The sequence below is a fragment of the Prionailurus bengalensis genome, chromosome A1 (assembly GCF_016509475.1).
Source record: "Prionailurus bengalensis isolate Pbe53 chromosome A1, Fcat_Pben_1.1_paternal_pri, whole genome shotgun sequence".
Lineage (NCBI taxonomy): Eukaryota > Metazoa > Chordata > Mammalia > Carnivora > Felidae > Prionailurus > Prionailurus bengalensis.
This window is the reverse complement of record NC_057343.1, coordinates 49939609-49962062: the sequence shown is the minus strand read 5'-3', so window position 1 is coordinate 49962062 and position 22454 is coordinate 49939609. Positions and strand designations below refer to the sequence as shown.

Genomic DNA, 22454 nt, shown 5'->3' with positions numbered 1-22454 from the left:
AGTTTCTAGTGAAGAAAATGAATGAAGAACTGATTTTAAAGGGCTTTTCGAGGGGGCACTTGGCTGACTCACTTGGTGGAGCATTCAACTCTTAAATCTTGGGGTTGGGAGTTTGAGTCCCACTTTGGGGGTAGAGATTACTTAAAAAATAAATATAAAAAAGTAAATAAGGGATTTTTCAGGGACAACCTTAAAGGAGAAGATTGAAAAGAAATTAGCTACAAAAAACAGTGTAGTATATATGGAATATGCCATGAATTGAGAGAACCAAGAATGTACACATATAAAAATATCAGTTTGCCTTATGTCTATAGTACTACCTATTAATAAGAGTACAGGCACTTTGAATGAAACATACTGGCAGTTTCTTATTGTTATGTTAGTTAAAGTGAGCATCTGGGCAATCCTAGTTTTCTTCTGGAAACAGAACCCTGCCCAAAAGTGACAATTAGGAAAAATCATTGAGAAGGTCAAAGGTTAGCTGTGAACAGAATGCAGAACGCCAAAACAGTGGCTTTTTTTTTTTAGATTATTTATATTGTAGTGTGTTACATATCTGTCTTCAGTAGTTTTGCTTAAGTGTGTGCATTATTCTTGCTCAAAGCTTCCTAGTCCTCTGTATCTCATTCTAAAGAAGGATATTAAAGTCAGAGGGTAAGTGTATTTAGTTTTGCATTGAAAAATTTCACTTTTTGTAGCTATCTTACTTGAAGTGATATATTTAAACATATGGAGAACTTTTAAATTTGTAGGATCATTAAAAAGAATCCCATTTTCTGTACTTTGTAATATTTTCTTGGCTCTAAGAATAGCGAAAAAATCAGAGAGCACTTTCTTGTACATTTTTCTGTACTTTCTGTACAGTTTTTTGTTTGTTTGTTTTTTGGTAATTTGACCAGCATAGACCCAGCAGGCCAAAAAGAAACTTAAAATTTTTATTTTTATAGAAAAGTATAACAATCAGGGCTGCCTGGGTGGCCCAGTCAGTTAAGTGTCTGACTCCTGATTTCAGCTCAGGTCATGATCTCACAATTAGTGAGTTTGAGCCCCGAGTCAGGCTTTGTTCTGTATCAGCTCAGAGCCTGCTTGGCATTCTCTGTCTCCGCCCCTCCCCGACTCGTGTGTGCACTCTCTCTTTCTCTCTCTTTCTCTTTCGCTCTCTCAAAATAAATAAACTTAAAAAAAAAAAAGGCAAGTACCCCAGCCCTGAGCATACAGTGCAGTGGATTGTCACGGAGTGAATGCTCCCATGTCACCACCTCTCAATAAATGGAATGCTATCAGTACTCTCACGGTTCTTCTCCTCTTCCCACCCAATCACTTCCCTTCCCCCTAATCACTCATACCATTGTTCATATTTGCCTGGTTTTGAACTCTGTATAAATGGAATGGTACAGCATATGTTCTTTTACTCTGGCTTCTTTCATTGCACATTACTTTGAGATTCATCCCCATTTTATGTATAGTTCAGTTCATTTATTGTTTATTGCTGTATAGTATTCCCCTTAATATGTGGGTTGTTTCTAGTTTTGGGTCATTAAAAGAGTGCTATCCTGGATATTATTCGTTGTCCTGGATATTAGCATATCTGTCCATTATTGAGGACTATGTACACAGTAGTAAAATTGTTGGACAAAATTCGCTATTAATAGGTTTATTTCAACTAGTTAGTCACTTAGACATAAATTACTAGTTACAATCTGGGACAGGGTTTTTTTTTTCAATTTGTATTTTGAAATAATTTCAGAGTTAAAGAAAATTTGGAAAAATAATATGGAGAACTCCTGAAAACCTTTTATCCAGATTCATCAATTTTTTAAAATTTCCACATTTTCTTTATCATTCCTTCTATTTATTCACATATTATATGTATATGTGTACACACACACGTGCATATATATATACTTTAATATGTATTTCCTAAGAATGAGGATATTCAAGAGCATGGTTTTAATTCAGTGATTTCTGAATCTACATTTCTCATCACGCCTTTCAGAGAGAACATGAAGCACACACAATTACCGTAATATCTGCAACTATTCAGAATATTGAGAGGAATGAGGTTCAGAATACTATGAATTACAATTTTCTTTTAACTTGAGTACCTCGCATCTTATTAGTTGTATAGAGTGAATCTCTAAATATGCACAGTCAAATAAGGCACAGAGTATGTTAGCATATAGGCTAATATATACTACTTCTTAAAAAGCCTATTAAATTGAAAATTTGAAACTCAGATTAGACATCCTTCTCTAGGACCTCTATTCTGAATTATTAAAAACATGTCAGGTTACTGTTTTTAAGTAGGCTGAGAAAAAGGAATCAAGATATTTTTAATATGGTTTATTGATTAGTAGGTTTATCTGCACAGCCTTGAAATGATAAAGGAAAGGGAATAAGCATATGTTTTGTTTTGCCTTGAATTAGTTTTTAAAAATTTAATGTCATTTCATTGTTTAGTAGCTGAACCATAAATGTGATGATATAGTACATTTATATAATATTTATCAAATATGATACATCCTTTCTATCAATAGGCATCTTTGTCACTCCTTATAATTTTTTCTCAGCATTTAAGCCTTAAACCAAGAAAACATTTATATTGAAGTTAATTGGTCAAAAGTAAAATGATAGTCATTACTTCTATTCACTTATAAGACTTTTCAGTGAGAAAATAAGATTTTTGCTGAAGTACTTTGTAGTACAATTTTGGTTCCACATAGTTCTCTTGTGTTCACTGATAAAAATAGTATTATCATTCACAATTCACTATTGAAATAACTTCATGCTTTATTGATGACTAATGGAAATGCCTTTTTATTCTAAAATCCTGATTTTGGTCATATATCTCTCTCTGTATGCTAATGTCATTCCTTCTTTTCCTGTTGGACTAGACAGGACACTGCTTCAGAATCAAGGTGATTAGAGGTCTAAATATGTTCTTATAAAAATTCATAAATTCTTCCACCTGAATATCACTGTCAGTTAAAAAACAGTTTTGGCTGTCTCCTGAATGCATGCCAATATTCTGGTGCTATGGGGTTCTGTCGTAGGGAAAATGTGATGCCTGGTGTAATCAAAGATCACAAATAATCATATAAAATGTTGATTGCAAACAGAAATCCTGTTTCTACTCTATTCCGTGCTGACAATTCCTTAGTACTGTGCCGTGGCCTTCAAGCAAAGCCTGATTTTAATTTTGAATTAATAGACATGAATTTGCTCATTCGGAGGTATGTATGTACATATAAGGAGTTTATTTCAAGAAGATGCAGAAATGAGCATCCTAAAAGAAACAAGGTCATAAAATTTAATCTAGTTTTCACCCAAAGAGGATTGTTAATCTGTTTCTATTCACCTTAATTCTTGATAAGTTGGTTACTTTGAGACACTGCTGAGGCCTGTCAAACCTCCCACTGGTCTGGACACAGGAAAACACCTACTTCCTTATTATGGAAGTCTGACCACATCTGTAGTGATATCTCTTCCTCTCAACTCGCATGCTTTTTGTGGTAAACATCCAAAATTATTGCTGTACAACTTAACTGGAAATAATTATTCTTGGCTTTGTTTTAGGTTCTATACTTAGTTTGTATCAGGAATCCCGTGAAAAACAGACATGCCCATCTTTCTGTTTGGAGCCACTAACATTTGGACTTCTTTCTAGCTACAGTGAAGACACAGTGTTAAAGATTGGACTAGAATGAAAAAAAAGGAGAAAAGAGAGGAGAAAAAAGGAAATCATTTTGGACACATTGATAAGATAAAAAATGACTTTTTGTTTGAGACTTGTAATTGATTGACACTTTTTAATGGTTGGGTGTAAGACTCTTACCTACTTTTAAAAGCCTAATGGAAGTGTTAGTTTTACTGTGTGTCCTTCTAGGTTCTACAGTCATAAAAACAGGTCTGTTTATTACCTTAGAGATCATTTGGCCTGGACTTTCCTTATTTTGCATATGGTTAGATTGAGCCCTAGGGATGTTTTATATCTTGTTTAGTATTATTTCCTTAATCTTAGGTTTTAGGGATGTGAGTAAGCAAATGAGCTAGCCACCCAGAGATACTTTAAATTCCAGTGTAAAGAACTTAATCTTTTAAAAATGTATATTCAAAGTAGAGCTTAGGAAATAAAACTCCTTGTTTTTCTCATTCTTTCTTTTTGTTTTACACATTGTTCCACTGATTAATCTATGTCCGACTCGTAGCTCACATGCTATGTATTGCTTTCCACTAGAATAGTTCAATATCAGTTTTATTTAATTAGTAAAGATTTTCCAAAGAATGATAGGATTGTACCTAGTTGAAAGTCAGGACTTACATAAACTATTAGTGTACCTGATGCAGTTATGTGTAAATTATACTTTGGATCCTGTGGGAAAAGCTTAAGTTTCATCACTATGTTGTTCCACGAGTCTTTCCTGAGGCATTTACAAAGAGAACACTTTTTCAGATTTCTGTGAAATAGGTGCTATATCACATTAATCAAGTCTTGTTTCTATCTTGAATTATAAAACATTGTGATTTAGATATAGCTTTAATCAGTATTAGTCATTTATTTGGCCTTTATGATGCTACTCGTTTTAGGTGGGTGCCCAGGGGCTGGAGGATGAGGGGCAGTTTGCTGCTAAGCAGAAAAACACCTTTTGGGGTTTTTTTTGTTTTTGTTTTTTAGTTTTATTTTGTTAACATACACTGCAATATTGGTTTCAGGAGCATAATTCAGTGATTCAGCATTTATATACAACACCCAGTGCTCATCACAAGTGCCCTCCTTAATACTCATCACCCAACTACCTCCCTCCATCAACCCTCAATTTGTTCTCTACAGCGAAGAGTCTCCTGTGGTTTGTTCCCTCTCTCCTCTCCCCCCCGCCCTGCCCCTTACCCTGTATTCACTTTTGTTGTTTCTTAAATTCCACATATTAGCTTTGTGAACAATGTATCTATGCTGCCTGGTGGTGGGGGTGGGGGGAGGTGGAATAAAACATGACTGCAACCTTAACATTGAGTCCCTATGAGTGATCACTAAAACACCTCCATTTTTTTACAATATCCAGCAAATTAATTGTTACTAAAGCAGACAAGTATCCATTAAAAATTCTGTGTTAACACAAGAAGTATAATGTTAATTTAAAAAGTCAGGGTGGTTGGGGCGCCTGGGTGGCACAGTCGGTTAAGCGTCCGACTTCAGCCAGGTCACGATCTCGCGGTCCGTGAGTTCGAGCCCCGCGTCAGGCTCTGGGCTGTTGGCTCGGAGCCTGGAGCCTGTTTCCGATTCTGTGTCTCCCTCTCTCTCTGCCCCTCCCCCGTTCATGCTTTGTCTCTCTCTGTCCCAAAAATAAATAAACGTTGAAAAAAAAAATAAAAAGTCAGGGTGGTAAAGGTTCTAACTGCTTGGCCAAAGATGTATTAAAAAGTTATCTTGGAGCTTTGTGGGAGCATTCATATCATATCCATAGCTTTGGATTTGATGCTGTGTCCAGAAGGACTTGGAAGTGCCTCCCAGCCTACAGAATATGATAGAATATTTTCTCTTCTTATAAAGCTCTCATTTGTGCCTTTTGGATTGTGGTTGTTAATTAACTGGTGACTGGTAATAGGAAATATATATAGAATACACCAATATAAAAGTAATTGGGAATTCACCACATTGTATTTCCTTCCTAGTTATTCGTTTTTTAATTTCATAAATTTTCAATAGAGGTAATTCTGGCACAAAATACTTTTCCTGAATATGTCACTTTGGAAGCAATTTTATAATATACATGTTGACATTCCAAAATGCAAAAGAAGGAGGGAAAAGACCATGGAAAAATAAGGAAATGGTTCTGATTTGTTTTATCATTTTAAAAAATGTAAAGATAATACAATATATGTATAGTCCACCATATTAATGTGTTTTGTTTTTGATCCTTCCATTTAAAGAAATAGTTGCATTTTGGAATGGAGTTCTTTCAAAAGCAAAGAAGAAGTGAGACATGTACATAAGTGAACACTTAGTACTTTGAAGTTATTTCTCTGCTGAAATAAATGACTTTGTGCCATTAAAAATGGAAAGAGGAATACTGACCATAAGACTTAAAGCCAGTTAGAGACTGACGTTTTTTTTTTTTTTTTCCCACCAGAAATACACATGGCACTGGGGATACTGACAGGTTTAGTTTTATGGTCCAGTAGTGCTTTGTCTGAACTAAGGAGGAGAGGATTTCCATTGGCATGATGAAGTGTAGTGCCTTTGTTGGGATCCTGGACCACCTGGATTTGAATTCTGGCTTCTCCATTTATTATCTGTGGAACTGTGGGCAAGTTGCTTAGACTTTTTCAACCCAGAGAAAGTTTTCTCACTATAAGTGGAAATAGAAATAACACCTACATAAGGTTGCTGTGAGGATAAAATGAGTTCCTACTTGTAAAATGCTAAATATTAGGACAATGCAGTTACCACCGTAGGAATGTCAGATTGCTGACCAATGGTAGGTAAATCAAAGGGCAAGCTGTGGGAAGTTGCATATATGCACTGACTGCTGGAGCCCTTATCTGGACTCAGACTTCTGGGTACATGGCTTCTGGAATGAAATGAAGCAGGGCAGCCTTTTCCTTATCTCAGCCACCAACCAGCTTTTTAAGGATGTCCTTTTTTAGTACCAAGATAAAGGGGTCAGTGGTCTGTTATGTAAGTGCTTTTCAGTATATTATTATCTTATATTCTGACTGCTAATTTTTGGCTTATCAATTCTGACCATTTGATTCCAGACATAGGAAGAAAATGTGTCACTTGGCAATTTATTTAGATTATAGGATATAAAATTTTAGATGTTATGAAACTTTCAAATATGTAGCAGGCTAATGTGAAGGTACTTTATGGACCTGTTTTATAATCCCCCAAAAGCACATATTTTAGACACAATAATGAAATTGTTAGGAGTACTTTAAGTTTTATTTTTAGTACTATCTAGACATTCGACATGTCATTGACGGCGAATTGGAACTTGATTAAAAAAAAAATTTAATGTTTATTTATTTTTGAGAGAGAGGGACAGAGACAGAGCATGAGCAGGGGAGGGGCAGAGAGAGAGGGAGACACAGAATCCGAAGCAGGCTCTGTACTGTCAGCCCCACCGCAGGGCTTGAACCCACGGACTGTGAGTTCATGACCTGAGTTGAAGTTGGATGCCTAACTGACTGAGCCACCTGTGTGCCCCAAGTCTGATTTTTAAAAGATAGTTTAATTCCACCATCAAAATATAAAAGTTTCAGAATCCTTCAGGTTAGTTTATTGTAGTTTTGTTTGTCAGAGCTGCTAAATAGTCAAGAGGAATTATTGAACACTTACCCCATGAGGCATTGAAATATACTTTACAGAAGTCTTTCACTTAGTTTTCTAGGCTTAAATTATAAATTTTGACGCCTTTATGAAGGACAGGAACAGCACTTACTCGGAAAAACAATGCCTTACGCTGTTTACTAACACTGCTGCTGTTGTCAGTACCTACCAGTGCCATCAACAGCCCGGTCTGTACTTTTCGGGAAACAGACCTGTTAGAGCTTTTTGCCAAAAAGGACGTAAAAGTCATGCTACCAACATAGGTTTTAAAAAGGTGTTCTTTTAGTTATTCCTGACATGTTAGCCTAGCCCATATGATTTTTTTGTCCATTTCATTTAACCTTCTGAGTTAATGTTTGCTATTGTTTGCCGGTTATTATACCAGAAGCTAGAAAGACGTCCATTACCTGGGCATTTAGCAAATAACTGCTCGTGAGATAGTGTTACCAAAGTGAAGATACAGAGTACTTCAAGAGTGTTTATCAGGATATAACTATTATTTGCAGAACATTTGAATCACAGTTTCTAAAAGGGAAATACTTGAGTTAATACTTTCCAAAGCGGAAGTAAAGGTGAACATATTTATTCAGTTTTACAAGGAGTTTTGAACCATGGACACATATTAGGGTTGTAATTTTATCTAACAAAGGGGGTTTGACTGTATTGAGATATATGTGTTGTTGCTTTCTGAAGTATCCTAATCTATCACACTGCCAACTGTGCAACAGCTGAAGGCATGTCTTTTTCTTAACCTTAGTTTAGCTAATCTAGAAGTAATCATTCCAGGAAGATAGGTCAAGATTAGAGATAACGGAATTACCTGATGACCATGGGTACATAAATAAAAATATGATAAGCAGGTGCTGAATTGCTCTCTTCTTGGTGGCCTCAGTACCACTGAGGCAGGTGGTGGATTTTCTAGCTACATTTCCTTTCTGACTTCAGCATTGACTCTTTTGGACTCCATTAAAAGTCCTGGATCTTCACTTGTTGGTGTCACTAGCCATAAATACTGTTACCTTCATCATTTTTTCCGGAAAGCCCAGAGACTTTGAAATGTACTGTTACCACCACTAACTGTAGCAATTATTGCATGGCATTCCAGCTGCTAAAGTGATTCGTCTCAGAAGTGAGTTTGAGTCAGGATGACCTTTTATTGCAGATAGGCCTAGCATGACTTAGAATGTTCTTTCCTAGGAAATGAAAGTTTTAGAGCAGACCCACATTTCCACATGTTTGTTTCACAAAGCACTAATGTATAAAGCTGTCACATGCTCAAAGCCCCCTCCCTGCCTCCAAAATTGGGGAAGGTGATTATGGGGTCAAATGATTGAAATAGATTAGGGCATATCTATACATTACTTCACTCTTCAGAAAGTCATAGTGCATACCAGTATATTACAGTCTCTGTGAAATCCTCCTATAGAGAGATGTTGAATATTTTTTATCTTAACCTAGCCAGTCTTATTGATCACAGTTCTTTTCTTAATATATTACCTAATAATAATCCCAAGGTTAAGCATTCCTCCTTTATTCGGGTTACTTTCTGCCATGATCCACATATTGGTGGCTAGCAACTTGTAGACAGATCTCAACAGTCACAGGCAATGAGAAGCTATCTTTATCAGTCTATTCTGTAAGAGTATAAGGAAGGCTCTTTTTGAGCCTCTTACAGAACATTTACATTGTTTAGAATGCACTTTTAATTTTTTAGTAAAGCACGAGTTCCTTACTTAAGCAGCCTCTGTGCCTCTGTATACGTTCATCTTTTCCTCGGGTTAGGACTTGAAATGGTTGGCTACTATGGAATGAGTAGAAACAGGTGAGCTCCTCATGCCTGGGCTGTGGCTTGGATTGCATTTTCCCCAGGCTGCTGTGGCCTGGGTGACCAGTGTGCCTAGTGATGCATCGCTCTTTGTTGCCTGAGGCTTGTGCTTGCCCATGGCAGGACTTGTGAATGGCTTGTGCTACCGTGTGGTTGTGAAGAACCGTGCTGTGCATTTCTCCTTACAAGTTACTTATTTATTTGCTTTCCACAGTGATGGAGAGGGGAGAAAAAGGACCTCGTCTACTTGCAGCAATGAGTCCCTAAACGCTGGAGGAACTCCCGTCACCCCTCGTCGAATCTCCTGGAGGCAGCGCATTTTCCTCAGGGTTGCTTCTCCCATGAACAAATCTCCCTCAGCAATGCAGCAGGGTCTGTGTGGTACACACTAAAGAATTACTCCTTACCGGTATCATAAACTAGGGAATGGAATGCAGTGCTTTGGGTACAAAGAGATTTGAGTGATTTCAGTGGAGAAATAACTTCTGTTTCCATATATGACATGGTGGTGAACTTCTCAGCTATCGTTAGAATGTAGTAGACATTCAGTAAATGCTTGATGAGTGAATGAGTGAACTCCCCAAACTGGGCACTAAGATACTGCTAGAAAAGCATACTTTTTTTTTTTTTTTATTATTAGAAAAGTAACCTACTCCTTTACAAGGGTCACTCATAAAACAAAGTGACATCAAAATGTTGAATGATTAAGAAATGGATACAGAGACAGTAGACAAATATCAACCAAAAGATATGAGACCTGTTAGAAATTAAAGCAAAGACATCCAAAGGGGCAAAGTAAATTATAACAATAAACAGAGATACAAAAATGATGATCAATTATGCCAACATGCGTAATTATATAGCCTTGAAAGTTAGAAAATAGAAGTTCACAGAATGTTGGGAAGAAATGCATCAGTAGCTCTCATGGGAGATTTTAATATATTTTTCTCTAAAAATTAAATACAAGGAGGGTATATATAGTTAATATTTGAGAAATATAATTTAACAAGCTTGATCTAATATTTATACAGAACCTTGCTCCCCCATAGGCAAAGTTCATTCATTTTTAGTGCACATGGAACATTCCAAAAAATTGTGTACTTGGCCACAAAGGCATTATTTTAATGAAACAATCACATAATCTCTGATTACAGTGCAAAAAAAAAAAAGGAATCAAGAATTAGAAGACAACTAAAATGTTTCATGTGTTTGGAAACTGAAAACTACTAGAAACTAGAAGGAAGAAAATATGTTCAGAGCCCTACACATCAACATTGAGTTGTATTTAAAGGGAATTTTTTTTTTAATTTTTTTTCAACGTTTATTTATTTTTTTGGGGACAGAGAGAGACAGAGCATGAACGGGGGAGGGGCAGAGAGAGAGGGAGACACAGAATCGGAAACAGGCTCCAGGCTCTGAGCCATCAGCCCAGAGCCCGACGCGGGGCTTGAACTCCCGGACCGCGAGATCGTGACCTGGCTGAAGTCGGACGCTTAACCGACTGCGCCACCCAGGCGCCCCTAAAGGGCATTTTTAAAATCAGGAAAGACAAAACTCAAATATACCTAAGTATTTAATTCAAGAAGTTAGAAAAGGAGCTCTTGAGTAAAATTTTTAAAATTATTTATTAAGGAAATAAATAATAAGGGTAAGGGCAGAGGTCAGTTAGTAAAGAAATAAGAAACTGACATTACTAGAGAAAAAATTAACTCTGCCTAGGGTGGCCAGAGAAAGCTTCACAGGAATGTTGGATATTTACATTTAAACTCATTGCTGGGAGAAGCATGTTTCAGGAAGTGAAACTAGCAAAACTCTGACATCATCGGAAAGAACTTTGCAGGTTAGGGGAGAAATTCAGCATGACAGGAGCAGAGGATGGGAGATGGAAACACAGGTTGGGAAGTTTACACGAGGCAGGAGTCTGAAGCTGTCCATATGCTGTTTGCAGTAGTTTGGACTTTGTGCTTTGGGGCATAAGCAACTGTTGAAATATTTTAAGAGGCATAGTCATGTTTGTTAATAGGAAACTAATTGGCAAAGGTGCAAAGAATGGCCTGGAACAGAGGGAGAGAGCGAGCTCCAGGAATTGGGTAAGAGAATGTTGCAGGAGTGAGCAGAGGTGCTGAGCCAAGACAGGCCCCACGTTGTTCAGCTGCTATTCTCTTGACTGTGTCTGATGGTAGATGGAGACCTTAGGAGATCACTATTACCTACTCACGTAACCTTTTTGTTTTGCACAATCAGAGAATGTACAAAGATAAATTGCAGAAGTGTTGGGCTCTGGGGATTGCCAGTTCATCTTAGAGCACCTATCTTATAGGTCATTGTGTGCAGAAAGAAGAAGTAGAGAAATTACATGTGCTTTCGTTTCAACTCTAGAGGGAAATCTGGCAGGGGAATTTAGTTTAGTGAATTTACTTAAGCTGTTAGTTCCAGAAATGCAGTTACTGGGAAAGTGGCCCTGTGAAAAGCTTTAAAGGTGGAAGATAGGATGAGAGAACATCAATTCTAGAGAAAGCTTCCGTAGTCTGGGTTACTGCTTAGGAATGCCTCTCACTGTTTTCTTCTCTGCAGATGGACTGGACAGGAACGAGCTGCTGCCACTGTCCCCTCTTGCTCCAACCATGGAGGAGGAACCCCTGGTTATATTCATGTCTGGTGAAGATGATGACCCGGAGAAGGCTGAAGAAAGAAAGAAGTCAGAAGAACTGAGGAGTTTGTGGAGAAAAGCAATACATCAACAAATCTTGTTGCTTCGAATGGAGAAAGAAAACCAGAAACTTGAAGGTTAGCCATTCAATCAGGGCTAAATGATATGATACTATAATTGAAAGCTTTAGGTTAAAACCACCCCCGTCTTCCCCACACTCAGTCAAGGAGTATAAATGCACTTTGACTAGGATTTTACTGATTATAATTGTTTCATTTTATTTTCTGAGGTTGCAATGACATGGGAATGTGCAGCTTAAAATATTTGCATTTTTGTTTAATAGTTAAAACATCAGACACCTTTAGAATGTATTTGGGTAACAGAAAATGTACATAGTGTGGCATCCATGTATTTGATGTGACTGAAAGTCTAATGTTATTGTGCATTACTTAAAAAAAACACTTAAACATGAAAAATATTTCAAAAATTCTTTTTGGAATTGATTTTCACCTTTTAGGCTAATTGCATTTATAATAAGGGAAATGTGCCTATTTCAAATAAATTCTATTTGTATTGTACCCAGTTCAACTATCTAATTACCTGTTATCAAATCAAAGTTCCTAATTTTTGTTATTGCTTTATATACTTTCTACTTAAAAAATCATATTCAAATCATTAAATTTATAATTGGATAATTTACAATAGCTTCTGTGGTATTACTGGTGCTTTATTGCTTAGTTTATGAATAAGTGTTTTAGAATGTGTTTTCCAGACTTCGAAAGAATGATGTTATTTACCTCCTTATGAACCACACATAAGATGTGCAGACGGGACCAAAACTCAAAAAATGTATTAATGTTACTATGTTTGGCAGTGCACTTAACCTAAAAGGGCCTTGTTTTTCACATGTGTAAAATGAACGATTTAGCTTAAGTGGGTCCTTTGATTTACAAGATTATAGGAAAATGTACAATTTAGGTTTTTCTCTGGCTTGCTTTTATTGTGTTGTCTTCCAAAATGCTTTTTTAAGAACAGGTATTCACATTTCTATGCTCATCACCTATCTTAAGATTCCTCTTACTACACCTAATACTCAATTCTGTTTTTAAATTGAACAATATTTAGTTTGCAAGGGAGTAATTTCCTTTATTGCTGTTTTCTTGGAAGACTGGAAGTACGTAAAGTTTTAAATATCCTAGGAAGTAAATCTTTTTTTTTTTCTTTAAAATTAAAAACTCAATTGATTGTTATTGGTACAGCTTTTAAAAGTTTGATGTGATAAATGGTATGCCCACCCAGGCTATTATAGATTTTGAGGGAAATTCAACTCATATTCAGGGTAAGAGAGGAGGTAACATTTAGCAGATATGGTCAGAAACCTTTATGAGTTCTTTTTTTTCTGTATTTAAGTAACAGAGACAAAAAATATTTGAGCTTATTAAAATTCTAGTCAATGGATAATTATTTATTAATGGTTCTTTATTTTTTGCCTAGTTAACCAGGTGAGGGCAGATATTGACTGTTCTTAATCAGCATTTTATCCTCAGGGCCTGAAGCTGGCGCATAGCTCTTGATTATTCTCTTAAATGAATAAAGATCTAGAGAACGTTGCAGGGGGAAAAAAAGGAAATATGCTTTTTTTCATTATAAAAAATAGTAAAGTAACATATAGGATTATATTAATTATTAGCTTTAATGAACCCACTTCTTCAAAAAAATTTGATTACCATAGAGAAATATAAAGCAAGTATTGAGAAGCAAAGCTCCTCTCTGTGAGTTTAGTGGTATCCAAGAGGTAGGCCATCTAGTGGTATCCAGGAGTATTTTCATAGTGAAAGTTTGGTTATATCTGGACTTTCAGTAGAAACTTTTACTCTTTATTTGAATAACCGTATTATAAGATATTTAAATTCTTTGGAATGGTTTCAAACACACTAAGTAAAGGGTAATACTCATTCTGCTGTTGTTTTTTGTGCTGTCGAGGACTTTGGATGCATGACAAAGATTTGTGTTGCAGAAGGTAAGGGGTTGAGCACTGTGAGCTTGAATGAGTACACATTAATCTGTGAGACTCCTGTTCAATGTGATCCTAATGAAAAAGAAAAAAAAATAGCTAAATGTTTTTTCTTCCTTTACTCTTTTGGAATCAAGTATTCAAGATAAAGAACACATCAAGTTAGTATTTGCTTTTATAGGCCTTTCTTTAATGAGCTCTGGGCTTATATTTTAGACCATCAAACAAGAGAGAATTCTGTACTATTTTTAAAAACAGAAGTAGTGTTAATTTCAATAAAATGAATTTTTTTCTTTAAGAAAAAAATGAACACAGAGGCACATGACCTAACATTTTTAAAAGAAGTATTGGTAACTCTGGGAATAATTATAAAAATGTATTGGGTTACCATGGTCAGTATTTCTCTAATCAAGGTTAGCACGAGGTATTGTTTTCTCATATAGGTCATATATAAAATATCATTGGTGTTGAAAATGATGCAAGTTGTCACATCTGAGGCTATCACATTTGTCAAAAAAAAAATTGAAACTTACAGCGTAGGGAACATGCTTAGTTTTTTATGCTTAGTAGAGCTCCCATCTGTAAGATACAGAGTAAAACCTCCTTAGAAAGTTATTCCTGATACTTTTTTACGTGATATGACTCCGTTTGGGAACCTTTCATGTATCCTCACTTTTTTAAGTTTACTTTGTGACTACATGTTAGTGGTTGATTCCTAAAAATCATTTCGTATGATTTTACAAATACAACAAAATGTTTAAAATTCTGTGTTCTAGGAACACATCAGTTTTACATAAATTCTTTTGTTTTTCTTAGCAAGCAGAGATGAACTCCAGTCCAGAAAAGTTAAACTGGACTATGAAGAAGTTGGTGTATGTCAGAAGGAGGTCTTACTAACCTGGGATAAGAAGTTGTTGAACTGCAGAGCTAAAATCAGAAGCGATATGGAAGACATTCATATTTGTCTTAAAGAAGGTATTCTGGATTGCCTTTTTCATTTGAATAATATTGACACACAATGTTACATTAGTTTCAGGTGGATCATCGTTAATCATCTTTTTTAGAGAAAATCTTTAGAGATTTTTTGATTGTGTAGCTCAGGCATAATTTTGTCCTTGTGCTTTGCCTATAAAAAAAGGGAAGTAATTTGCTTTTGACTGCAGTCAGTGACTTTGTTGGGAAGAAAACAGTGCTAATAGAGAGATGGTCCCTGAGGAGTTAGCAGACACCTTTTCTATAGGTTTTCCTGTCTTCTTCAACCAGCTGTTCTCAGCTGTCTTTGTTGTTTATCAAGAAAGGAGTGAATGCATGGGTAGAGACCTTGGATCATATCCATAAAAATAATTTAGACTTACAAACTAGACTCATTTCCATCATTTAGTCAGAAATGTTTATATGTATATGTATATTCACCTACATGTATGTGTGCATGTAAACAGATTTATGTTTTTATTCATCAATCAGTTTTCCTTCCATGTATATATTCCTTTATTTTGGAAAAATTGCTTTTATTTGGCCATTATACTGCATTGCTACTCTGTCATATAAAATGGCTGATAGTTAAACATCTTAAATTTAAAATTAAAACTGCTTAGCATGTGAATATTTGAGGTGCATTTCTGTGACCCAGCTATTAAAATGAGGATCTCATGACCTATATAAGCTGAGTGCAAAATAAAAATCCAAGAATATCCAAAGATATCTGTTAATGAATCTTGTTTTAAAAGCTTATGATTAATGTGTGAAACTGTTGCATAGTTAAGTTTAAATGAAGTTGAGATTAATTTTGTAAGATGCTACATTTATTGGTTTTTTTTCCTTGAAGATATGGAAGTCCTAAACATTTTCATTGATTGCATTATTTGTGAGACAGAATAGTGGGTAATAGAATGTGTGTGGTTGTTGATCACACTATTCTTTGGTATGAGTTTTAAAGATTTTTAGGGGTGCTCAGCTTCCCATTTCTTATAGGATACAGTTTCAACCTCTGAGCACTCTGCCCAGGGCCCACCATAATCTCTGCCTCCTTCATCTCTGATCTCATGTTCTGCTTCCTCCCTCCCTGTATCATGTGTTCCAGAGAGGTTGAACTACACTGGGTCCCAGTATATGTCCCAGGCTGTTTCTTGCATGGAATGTTCCAGTTTTCCCTAACCTCTCATCCTTACCTCTCCACCTGCTGCCTATTTCCCATCATCCTTTTCTTTTCACCCCTCCTCCTCCTCTTCCTTTCTCACCCCATTCCTTGCCTTTCTGAGGGCATTCAAACGTTTCTCTTCCTGAAGGGATTGCTGCCCACACTCCCAGCTTGGAAAATCCTATTATCTTTTTGATCTCAGTTCAAATACCATTTCCTCAGAAATCCCTCTCTTCCACCAAAATCAATTCATTTTGCTTCATTATTTTTTCTCACGATTCTTTTCCTTAATGGTGCTTATCATAATTATAATTTTGTATTTAGGCATATATTTGTTTAATGTTTTTCTCACCCCGCCACTGCATACCTAGCACCTAAAAAGGATCTTGCACAAGTTATTTACTGAATGAATACATGGATGAATGAATGAATGAGACTAATTCCCAAGAATGGATTTATTCATCTCCCAGGGAGGAAGTATCCTCAGTGCCATTCTCTATACTTTGCTATGTGTTAGATGTTCAACAGATGACTTGTTTAGCTGAAGTGAATTGCCTTCTTGCAAAATTGTTGTTGGATGGATAATAAAACAGCCCACTCATATTATCAGAGATTCATTTAGTGGGCTAATGAAAGTTACCCCCAAATGACATTTTACATGTGATCATTCATTCATTCATCCTACAGATGTGTAAGTAGCAACGTATATTCTTGGTTTGCCTTATACAGAGACTTATTAATGTCAAATGCTTAGAATTTATAAGTACTGGCATTTATTACTAGCTTTAAACCAAATAAAAGGTGGGAATAGGCAGGGATACATTTCACGGTTTCAGAATTTGGCCTCTGAAGCCAGACTTGGAGAGTTCTAATCCTAAACTTCCACTTACAAGCTGTGTGAACTTGGGCAAGTTCTTTGCTTCTTTCTTCCTCAGCTTCACCATCTGGAAAGTGGGGATAATAGTAATCACCTGCCTCATTTGGTTGTTTTCTGAGCACAGGTACAATGCTGAGTGGCAATGCACCATTGATGGAATGTTGTATTAGGTGCCCAATCAGTGTTGGCTGATGTTAACATTGCCTTCGTTATTATTTTTTTTTAACATTTATTTATTTTTGAGAGACAAACAAGGACAGAGCTCGAGCTTGGGAGGGGCAGAGAGAGAGGGACACAGAATCTGAAGCAGGCTCTGGGCTTTGAGCTGTCAGCACAGATCCCGACGTAGAGCTCAAGCCCAGAAACCGTGAGATCATGACCTGAGCCGCTTAACCGCTTAACCGACTGAGCCACCCAGGCGCCCCAGCATTGCCTTTATTATTGACACTTGAGGGTTTTCTTTTGCAAGATATCAGCAGCTTCAGGATTAAACTTCAGGATATCTTTTGCACGATATCAGCAGCTTCAGGATCAAAATATGCTCTCTCAGCACATCATACTGTGTGATGGGAGGGAGGGTGGCACACAGGACCTTACAGCTGCCTGTTTTCAGGCATTACATAGTTCATCAGTGGTTTAGCAATTTCATTCCAGAGATTAAGACCTTGCCTTTTATCTTCGTAGGTGTTCCAAAAAGTCGACGAGGAGAAATTTGGCAGTTCCTAGCTTTACAATACCGTCTCAGGCACAGATTGCCCAATAAACAACAGCCTCCTGACGTTTCCTATAAGGAACTTTTAAAGCAGCTCACTGCTCAGCAGCATGCCATTCTTGTGGATTTGGGTATGTGTGTCATATTGATTATTGTACAAAAGCAAACGATACGTCCCTTTCCTGAGTATTTTGGGGGGTTTTGCTTGGGGTTTTGTGGTAGTTTGTGTTTCGTTTTGGTTTTGGTGTTGCTAAAGAGGACCTATTGAATTATACAGAACTGCCGACTTTCCCCTTTCTTGAGGGCAAGTTGACTTCATGTCTGGTTGAAAATACCATAAATGCCTGAATACAAAATGAAGTTTTCATCCCCAGACTTTGCCCCCGAAAAAGGGTGTTATCTTATATTTGAATCATTATAAAGGTCATATTATCAGAGACTTTCAATTCCTGTATTTTGAAAAACTGACTTTTGTTTGGGTTAGGCATTTATTTTCTCAATCAACACTGGTTTTAAAATAGGATAGAATAGGTTAAAATTTAAACAGGCCTTTGAATGTCACTTTAAAAAGCAGCACAATAAGTGGTTATGCTGTGGAATCATGAATACATCCCTATAGGATGAAAGAAAAATGAGCTGTCCTAATATTATATGAATGGCTACTTGTGACTGGGGAGAATTTCCAGTGATAGCATCATAAAGCTATCTTTTTAAAGTCTGTATTTCAAATAACTAATGGAAAGTAAAAAAAGGTATGATTTTTAAAATTACATTGTCTCTAGTTTTTCTCTAATTTATCATTTTATAATATATATTTTATTATTTAAAAATGTCTGATTAATTGGATTAAATATTGTGCATTGGCATTTGACTTTTTTATCTGTATCCCTGAAAGGTGGTATATTTAAAGTGGCCAGATATGTTACTTGAGCCCATTTGGGAAAATAAGGGGTTACCTTATATTTGGGGTCCCCTTATATTAGGGCATATAAAAATCACTGGCCAAAACCTAGTTTTGATCTCTTCCTTTTGGATGATAAACAGCTTTTGTTGGGAAAGGACCCAACTCAGTTAGTATTTTTTGATTTAATATTTTTTTGTAACGGGGAATTGTACAGAGAAGCTAAAGACTTCAGTTCTTGTCTGATTCTACCACTAAACTGTGGTTTTAGGCAAATTATTTTGCTTCTGAGACTCAGTCCTTTCATTTAAATGAGGACCTTGAACTAGGCAATCCCTGTGGATCCCCACAGATCTGTGGTTCTGTGACGAGAAATTGATGACCAGACTAGAAATGGGGATGGTTCATTTAGGGCTAATGAAGATATCCTAATAAAGAGAAGGAGATGATGCGATTAGATTATAAGGCAAGGCTGGTCAGAAAAAAAATGAAGCTAGAATTAATGTCTTGGGTAGAGAGTACATTTATAGTTTTCTTCAGCAAAAAATTTAAGTAATAAAGTAAAATGATGATTAAAAAACTGTTTATTTAACTCTACTTGTAGCCATCTGTGTTTCCTCAGTGTGTTCTTGTTATTTTCTCATATGTTCCCCTTGCTCTGCAGAAATTAATCTTATCAGTTCCTGGGGGGAGGAGGGAAACAAGATCACTTTTAAGCATATGTGGTGGAAAACATTTAAAAATCTGGCATTATAAGTTCTCACTGACATGAGTAGTCACTTTGCAAGGAAACTGATCTCCCCTTCATTTTTGGGCATAAGAGAAGTCCCATGCCAGTGTCTACAGCCTTGGTGATGAAGATGGGTGGGTTTCAGTGTTTAGTACCAGCTTTTCAGTGATCCAGAACTGATTTTGTTTGCTTGTTGGGTATCTCTATGGTAATTTTATCCTCAGAGGTGAATTTTAGAGGGGAATTTATTTGAAATCAGCTTGGCCCTTTGCTTTACTTGCTTTTTGGCTATTTTGAAAAAAGAAAAGAGGTCTGTATGGCTCATGGAGGTGGTTTAAGAAACAGAGAGCAAAGGATATTTGAAAAAAAGAAGTATTTCCTGAACAATAGATTGAATGTAAAACAAAATGACCTCAAAAAGCTCCTCCAGTGTCATATTACATACAGGAAAAGCAGGACTAATTCTGTTTAGGCGCTACTAAAATTTCCTTTTAAATAATGTGATAACTTTGATAGAATTCTGATTTTACTCGGAGGGTAGTCTTTATGTGAACTTGGAATTTGCCTTCATTTATAGCCAGAATAGATTTTGTATTCTGTTTTCCTGGGATCTCTCCTGGACATGTCCATGATTTGTTTGTGAATTTTGTTATTGTTGTTTTCTAGAAAGAAGTGCTATTTTAGCATCAAATGTTTTCTTCACTTTTGTATGTGTAGAGATGGGGTGGTGGTCTGGCAGGTAGGACCTAGGACTTGCTGGAGAGTTTTAGTTAGATGGGTATTCCACACAGCTCTCACTGGTTCAGAAAAGAATGTTTATTTCCTGGAAATCACTGCATTGCAATTTCACTTTTATCTCCAAAGCTCAGGATATCTCAAAAATATTTCTTTTCTCTTCCTCTGCAGGAAGGACATTTCCTACTCACCCTTATTTTTCAGCACAGCTTGGGGCAGGGCAGCTCTCACTCTTTAACCTCTTGAAAGCCTACTCATTGCTGGACAAAGAAGTGGGTTACTGTCAGGGGATCAGCTTTGTGGCTGGAGTCCTGCTTCTGCACATGAGCGAAGAGCAAGCCTTTGAGATGCTGAAATTCCTCATGTATGACCAGGGCTTCCGCAAACAGTACAGACCTGACATGATGTCGCTGCAGGTGAGGCACATGGGAAGCTGTTACCAGAAATCGTAGCATTAGCCCTCTTCTACATTACAGTTAAGATGTAAAGAAATTTGGGAATGCCTGGGTGGCTCAGTGAAGCGTCTGACTTCGGCTCAGTCCATGATCTTGTGATTCAGGGGTTTGAACCCCAGGTCGGGTTCTGTGCTGACATCTTGGAGCCTGGAGCCTGCTTCAGATTCTGTGTGTGTCTCTCTCTTTACCCCTCCCCCACTCGCACTCTCCCTCTCTCTCTTTCTCTCAAAAATAAATAAACAGTAAAACAAATTTTAGAAAAGACTGAAAGAAATTTGGGCCCATTGTCTTGGAATTAGTATAAACGTAGAGAGTTCTTTTGACGTTTTAGTATGTGGGATTTGTACTTTTGCTAAACCTGTAAGAGTAGGACATCTATATGCAGAAAACTCTTCCATAAAGTTCCTGAAGTGAATAAATGAGCAATTCTAGAAAAGTAGTGGGTACTTAAGTCTCTCTCCCCTAAGTCTGCAAGTGGAAATAGAGAAAGAATCAAGTCTTCTTTATTCACTTTTCCTCAACCTGTCAATTGAATAGAATCAAATCTTTTTTTTTTTTTAAATCTAAAAATATGTCCTTATTCTTTTACTGTGAGTGCATCAGCGGCACATATCTGTGTCATGGTTCTTCTTGAACTTACCATGTCTCTCCTCCTTTATCTTTATGTCAGATAGGTCCTTCTAGAGGAAAAGGTGCCCAAAGTCAGTGGTAGTTTTCGGTCCGCTTTTCTTAGCATGCACTGAAGAAGCACCATTAAGATGTTTTAGTCCTTTTTAGCGGGGTACTCACTCCCACTGCGGTCTTCAACCTATTTCGGACTCCCTGTCTACACATTTCTCCTTTCTAGTTAAAATTCCCCTTTCCTTAGTGTATTGGTTTCTAACAAGCAGTTTAAATTTTATCTATAGATATGATATCACCAACCGCCACTACCTTTCAATTTAAAGCTTTTAGTAGTAAAAATATAAAAGAAGACTTTCAAGAGAGGAATGTCAGAGTTCTCCTCCTTTGAAATGAGGTAGGCAAGATCTGTTAGTCATAATATCATGCTGTAGATAAGAAGTGAAATATTTTAAAAATGCTTTTAAAATATATTCTTTTCCTGGTTCCTAAGGATCAGTTTTTACATTTAATATTTTAGTTACCATTCTACAGGCAAAAAAGGACTCGGTTTTCACCTTGTGAATGTTACAGTAAATGGTATTTTCTTGAGAGGATCAATGGAGAGGAAGCGATTCATTTTCTTTAAAAAAATTTTTTTTATCATTTATTCATTTTTGAGTGAGAGAGAGACAGTATGAACAGGGGAGGGGCAGAGAGAGAGGGAGACACAGAATCTGAAGCAGACTCCAGGCTCTGAGCTGTCAGCACACAGCCCGACATGGGGCTCAAATCCACAAACTGTGAAATCATGACCTGAGCCGAAGTCGGAGGCTTAACCGACTGAGCCACCCAGGTGCCAAGCACCCCTTCTTTACTTTTTTAAGATGAAATTTTTGCTAGGGAGCTAGGGTTTCCCTCTTAACATTGGGTTTTCAGATGTGAGTTCATATAAAGGGTCTTTATCAGGATCCATAAATATAGTGACTTGATTCCTAGTTGATGACTATTCACAGGTGTGTTAACATGCCACAAGTCAAATAACGACAATGGAATGTTTTATTTTTTACTTTATTTCTAAAGTATCTAATACTGGATAGTAAGCATTGGTGCCCTTGTAACGAATTAAGTAGCTCTGATTTCCAGAAATAGGTTTGGATAGCTAATATTAAAAATATTAAAGAATGGGAAGTACCTGTGAGTAGTGTTTGATTTAGGTCCCTGAGTGGAAAGAGAGATGCAGGGGGTGCCTCGGTGGCTCAGTCAGTTGAACTTCTGCCACCTGATTTCCACTCAGGTCATGATTCCAGGGTCGTGGGAACAAGCTCAGCATCAGGCTCTGTGCTGAGTGTGGAGCCTGCTTAGGATTCTCTCTCTCCCTCTCTCTCTCTGTCCCTCTCTCTCTCTCTCTCCCTCTTCTCTCTTTCTCTTTCCCTCTCTCTGACCTTCTTCCCCGCTTGGGCTCTTTCTAATAAATAAATAAGTAAGTAA

The 22454-nt window shown here is 36.8% G+C and overlaps 1 protein-coding gene across 5 annotated transcripts in view; it reads left to right on the top strand.

Annotated features, from left to right (window-relative positions):
* Positions 1-22454, top strand: part of TBC1D4 (TBC1 domain family member 4) — a 189809-nt gene that overhangs the window by 154392 nt on the left and 12963 nt on the right. For 2 of the 5 annotated variants that reach the window (XM_043580496.1, XM_043580523.1), the window contains 6 exons: positions 9367-9524; positions 11727-11939; positions 13820-13822; positions 14633-14791; positions 17515-17673; positions 20080-20324. In XM_043580496.1, coding sequence (XP_043436431.1) covers positions 9367-9524; positions 11727-11939; positions 13820-13822; positions 14633-14791; positions 17515-17673; positions 20080-20324 — 937 coding nt within the window. Of the gene's footprint in view, positions 1-2894; positions 2919-9366; positions 9525-11726; positions 11940-13819; positions 13823-14632; positions 14792-17514; positions 17674-20079; positions 20325-22454 lie in introns of all 5 variants that reach the window. The other 3 variants (XM_043580504.1, XM_043580532.1, XM_043580515.1) reach the window with 2 other exon arrangements.